This window comes from Lacerta agilis, chromosome 2 (assembly GCF_009819535.1).
Source record: "Lacerta agilis isolate rLacAgi1 chromosome 2, rLacAgi1.pri, whole genome shotgun sequence".
Classification (NCBI taxonomy): Eukaryota; Metazoa; Chordata; class Lepidosauria; order Squamata; family Lacertidae; genus Lacerta; species Lacerta agilis.
The window spans coordinates 94,995,027-95,001,026 of NC_046313.1; the positions used below are offsets into that span (position 1 = coordinate 94,995,027).

At 41.1% G+C, this 6,000-nt stretch overlaps 1 protein-coding gene across 1 annotated transcript in view; it reads left to right on the top strand.

The window, feature by feature from the left end:
* The window catches only part of SUCLG2 (succinate-CoA ligase GDP-forming subunit beta), a 190,418-nt gene extending 185,416 nt beyond the window's left edge, over positions 1-5,002 (top strand). The window contains exon 11 of the mRNA XM_033141256.1: positions 4,725-5,002. Coding sequence (XP_032997147.1) covers positions 4,725-4,840 — 116 coding nt within the window. The 3' untranslated portion in view covers positions 4,841-5,002. The remainder of the gene's footprint in view (positions 1-4,724) is intronic.
* Positions 5,003-6,000: the final 998 nt, after the last annotated feature.

Genomic DNA, 6,000 nt, shown 5'->3' on the forward strand with positions numbered 1-6,000 from the left:
GCACAAATTGTTAAATATTGAGATGACATTAATTACATTCTAGCGGCAAAGGAAGAGGGAGTTAAGGTCAAAACTGTGTTTGTCTTTTGGAAGCTGCATTGGGACTACATTATGTGTGCAGAAAGAAAACAGGGAAGAAGGAAGCTCCAAGCACTGCCAAGTGATAGTTTTTCAGAGATTGCCAATTACCAACAAAAAGTGGCCCAGATAAGCTCTTCTTTGGAAGAAGTTTCTGTGACCTTATTTCTGTGTTTTTCAGCACACTTGGTGCATAATCAAAGTAAAACTTATTGTAAGGTTTTTGTGTATACCTCTCCAGATCGCCGGCACTGCGTGCCAAAGTTCACTTTTCCTTTAAAATGTTGCATCAGAAGTCCCTTTTAACTAGAGCTGGCCTGAAGTTGTCTGATTGCATTTTAAGACTCCACGGGGCCTCACTACACATTCAAGAGTTTTGTTCAAGCTGGAGCTATGCCACTCTTTTAAATGTCAGATAAGTCAATTAATAACTCTTGAGTGTTTTGTAGCAATTAATCATAAGGATAATTCCCTGCTCATGCACAGTCCCAAATGGCCTCCTCTGGGCTTGCATACTCCCTCTCTGCCTCTCCTGCTGAGGAGAAATTCAGTAGCTTTCCTCTTCCCTTACCCATGGATTATCTTGCCACCAGGTGTAACAAACTGTGTTTAACACTAACTGGTTAGTTTCAAACATGTCGTTTTGAAAAACTGTTTATGAAAACTGACTTCTTTAAACAAACCATAGTTATTATTAACCACAATTCTCAGTTTGGGCAGCATGGGAAGTTTCTGTTAACTAAAAGCAGTCACATAGGAAGAAAGGGTGGGGGGAGCATACAGTCCTCAAGGAGAGGGCAGGCTTGTGCACATTGTGCTAAACTATTTAAACATCGTGATGGGGAACCTGTGGTCTTCCAGTTTTCTTTGGGGGGGGTTGCACAACAGTGCCCATCATCTCTTCTCATTGGTCATGCTGGCCGAGGCTGATGGAAGTTAAGAGTTCAACAATGATGCAGACATTGTGATATTTGATTGAATACAGTGGTGCCTCGCAAGACGGAATTAATTCGTTCCGCGAGTTGTTTTGTATTGCGAATATTTCGTCTTGCGAAGCACCGTTTCCCATAGGAATGCATTGAAATTTAATTCCCATAGGAATGCATTGAAATTTTCGTCTTGCGAAGCACGGCCATAGAAAAATTCGTCTTGCGAGTCACCTAAAAAACCGCAAAACCCTTTCGTCTAGCGAGTTTTTCATTGCTTTTTCAGTTTCCCTCCGTGCATCACAATCAAGCAGTTTTGATTGAGGGTAAATGAGTTGAATCAAGATAATCTTTTCATGGGCATATTCAGTGCAAAGGTGCATTTAGTACATTACTACAACAAGAAGTATAGCAAGTTTGGTGATACTTTGAACAAAGAAACAGGCTAAACCTATCACAGTGGGTGGTAAATGACTAATGTAAGTGGTCTTCAGTGGTTTTGTTACTTACAGTTCGAAGCTTAGTAAACACTATTGAACTGGCCTTCCTGCAATTGAGATGGAGAGATTTTGCCTGCTGTTGGGACTGTGAAACCATTGGCTCTTAAACTTAAAGATCGATGTTCTCGCTCACATGCAATTTGAGGAAAAGATTTTGCAAGAATTTTTCCACCCGCCACAATTAAGATAATTCTGCAGCTCTCTGGTTAGTGGTGATTTAAGCCACCTACTAATATTCCTGGTATGTGAAACTCATTTCATCCAATTGAAATGTAGTTACTTAACAAACGGGCGTAAGCCTCTGCTTATTTTGTCTTCCAGTGTAAAAATTGAAGTCTCACAGAGAATTGAACTTCTTGAGAATCCGCTCTGAATAAAAATAAGTCAACCAGCCTTCCCCAAACATGATGCCCCCCCACAGATATTCTGTACTACATCATCTCTAACCATTGACCATGCTGACAGTTTGACTCCAACTCCCATCAGCCCTATCCAGCAGGGATGATGGGAATTGTGGTCCATCAGCATCTGGAAGATCACATTCCCCATCTCTAATATAAATGCATAGTAGTGGACCAGCTCCTGCAGGGCAAAGGCATTTGAATAACACTTCATTGGTGCATATTTATTGAGCCTTTTTGAAGCTTTTCTTTAAAAAATAAACACACTTTTTGCACTTGTTGCATAAGACTTAGCCAGCCAGCCCTACTTAACTAGAAGAGCTGTCAGTCACTGGTAGACCATTCAGAAGGTCCCTGGTTCAACCTCTGGCACCTCCAGGAGTGGCTGGGAATGTCCCCGGTCCAAAACCCAGGAGAGCCTCTTCCAATCAATGCAAACAATGGACTTGTCTAAAACAGCTTTCTATGTTCCTGCCATCCTGACTTACGTGGGGGAAATATATCTGTTCCACGTTATACAGCCAGACACTGATCCGCTTCCCGTTGATTTATTGCAATGCTTTACTGCTCCAGGAATGAAACATAAAGGTGACTGTCCTCTTTCTAGCTTTAGTCCCAACATATACGTGTGGATATTTCACCCAAGGCCCAAATGAGGTCTCCAACTCCCAGGATGGTTCTGAGATGGCACTTGTCATTTTTGTATTGATCTTCCTTATTGACATTCACTGCCTGTGCTTATTAAAGCCTCCAGAGCTGGGAAGGGGGGAAGCGCCTGTCTCGATTTCTGACAGACCTTTTTGTCTTGTGCATTGCCCTTTCTGCTACCCCGTGAAAGGTGCCATCATTGTCAGGGGGTGCCCAAAGCGCATAGGAGGCTTCTGGGAAAGCTGGAATTTGTGTGATCGCTCTGCCAGAACATTTCAACTGCGCCTATCTTTTTTTCAGCATTAATGAGCAAAGAGCTACAGGATGTGAGCAGCAATCATTCATCTCTTTTAATTAATCTCCTCTCATTTAGCTATGCATGTGCCTTTTATAGGAGCTTGACAGAGTGTAACACATACTTCCCTGAAATGTCTCTCTTAATTTATGGCATTTTTTTCCCAAAGGGGATGCAGTGCTGCTGTTGACTGAACATGAAGTGTGTATCAGCTAATGTGGCTCTTGCTATTCTGCCCTAGAATCATAGAATCATAGAGTTGGAAGAGACCACAAGGGTCATCCAGTCCAACCCCCTGCCAAGCAGGAAACACCATCAAAGCATTCCTGACAGATGGCTGTCAAGCCTCTGCTTAAAGACCTCCAAAGAAGGAGACTCCACCACACTCCTTGGTAGCAAATTCCACTGCCGAACAGCTCTCACTGTGTGTATTTACTCAGAATTAAGTCCCACTGTCTGTTAAATGAAGGTAAATGTGCACAGGATTGCAACCTTAGGCTCAAAAGAGTGTTCCATTTTTCCAAGGAACATCCACTGCATTGCAGCAACCTTAATCTAAATCTGGTGTAGGAAAAAATTAGCCCTACATATGTTGCTGGACTACGACTCCCAACATCTCTGCTCATTGACCATGCTTACTAGGGCTGATGGGAGTAGTAGTTTAGCAATGTCTAAAGGGCTGAAAGTTCCCTGCCCCTAACCTAAACAATTTACTGCTGAGCATATATAGGCCTGTTTTGAAGATACTGCCTCCATTTCTTCCCCTTCTATTTGCCAGGAGGTGATGGGACCAGTGGCCATGATCTTTGTTTTTTTGATGTTGAACTTCAGACCATATTTTGTGCTCTCCTCTTTCACCCTCATTAAAAGGTTATTTAATTCCTCCTCACTTTCTGCCATCAAGGTTGTGTCATCTGCATATCTGAGGTTGTTGATATTTCTTCCGGCAATCTTAATTCCGGTTTGGGATTCATTCAGTTGAGCCTTTCGCATGATGAATTATGCATATAAGTTAAATAAATATACAGCCTTGTCGTACTCCTTTCCCAATTTTGAACCAATCAGTTGTTCCATATCCAGTTCTAACTGTAGCTTCTTGTCCCACATAGAGATTTCTCAGGAGACAGATGAGGTGATCAGACACTCCCGTTTCTTTAAGAACTTGCCATAGTTTGCTGTGGTCGACTCAGTCAGGTGCTTTTGCGTAGTCAATGAAGCAGAAGTAGATGTTTTTCTGGAACTCTCTAGCTTTCTCCATAATCCAGCACATGTTTGCAATTTGGTCTCTGGTTCCTCTGCACCTTCAAAATCCAGCTACCAAATCAGGCCATTGGAGATTCCAGCTAAACATCAGGAAAAACTTTCTGACAGTACGAACTGTTTGATAGTCTCCCTCAGGAGGTTGTGGACTCTCCTTCCTTGAAGGTTTTTAATAGATGGACAGATGGATGGCCATCTGTCTTGGATGCTTTAGTTGAGTTTCCTGCATTGCAGGAGGTTGGACTAAATGACTCTTGGGGTCCCTTCCAACTCCATGATTCTATTATTCTACCCCTCGCTCAGTATTGTATACACTGGCAGGGACTCTCCAAATTTCAGAAGATTGTCTTTAAAGTTGTATTTCTGTGGCTCTTGAAGCCTTAACAGACTCTGCCTTTGTGTTTTGAGATTATCTGTGCAGTCATGAATACTGGAAACCTGCTGAGTTGTTGTTGTTGTTGTTGTTGTTGTTGTTGTTGTTGTGTGTTGTGATTTCATGTCAAAATGTTCATTAGGTGTAAAATAGTATCTCCATTCGGTCTCCCTCTTCTGGACTTGCGAAACCTAGAAGGCAAAAACTGGAAGTTAACTTTTCCCCTCCGCTTTCTCCCACCAGGGACAAATGTTCATGAAGCCAAGCGCATTCTGACTGAAAGTGGGCTCCCAATCACCGCCGCAAGTGACCTTGAAGATGCTGCCAAGAAGGCAGTGGCCAGTGTGACGAAGAAATAGAAGACACTTCCAGCAAAGGACTTTATATAACACACAACATTCCCCAAGTTGTCTCAAATGCATATTTAGGATTCTTTTAACCAGCCAGGAGTAAAACTCTATTTGGTCAGCCTAACTTATCCATAATAAATTACGAGTTTTTTGGTGTGTAAAAAAAAAAAATAGTTTGGAACTTCACACAGAGCTCCTGTTGTTCAGTGATATTTCACAATGGTCTGTGAGCACATATGATGAGAACCACTATCTGTTTCCACTCTGGTTTCTTCCTCATATAATATTCCATTGTCAGTGACTTGTGTGATTTTTGTACGGTATTTTGGTACATCTTTAATGTCCTGGAGGGATAGTAGAGAATGGTTCGGTCTTTATTGGTCATCATGGCCAGGATCCAAGGAAGCACACAATGGGAATTTTGTTTCTCAAAAATAGCAGCCTTCCAAAATGACAAGACAACTTTTGAAAGTCATTTGTGATAAGACTTGCCAATTGAATTTTTAAAAGACAAAAAAAGACTCCAAATTGGGTATGTAAGATACAGCTTCCTGAATCTTGGCCATTTTTTAAAAAAATAGCTTTTCCAATTAGGGCTAGAGAAATGGTTACATTTATATTATGTCATTTTTGAGCCAAAATAACAGGAATTTGGTTTTTCACTTAGAAGATGTGTACCTGTTTCACACATGCCTTAAAATTAAATGTTTGTGCTTTGATATCCACTGTATACCTCACATCAGAAGAAAACTCAAAAATGTAGCTGTGTGAAACCATACTGATATATCATATCGTGAATGGATGAGTTTCTCATGTGAATACTTTTAAGCAGTGAAGGGCGAATGCAATGCATAGTGCCATGTTATATTGGTAACTGTGTGTCCACTTAATACTGACTGTGACCTTCCTAAATCAATGTGCATTCAGACATAGTGTGCTGAAGATCTTTTTTGGGGGGATGACATTTCTTCAAACATTTATACTGTTATCCCACTGAGATTAGTCAAACCTGCCTATTATGAGCTGTCAGGGAATCTGCCGTCATTAAAAAGAATGTGAAAAAATATATAAACCATAATGAGAATTATTAGGGCATAATCTGGCTTGAGATAAGAACTTTCCAGTTCTGTTAATTGCCAAGAAGGTATTAATCATGTGCTTCATTTTCA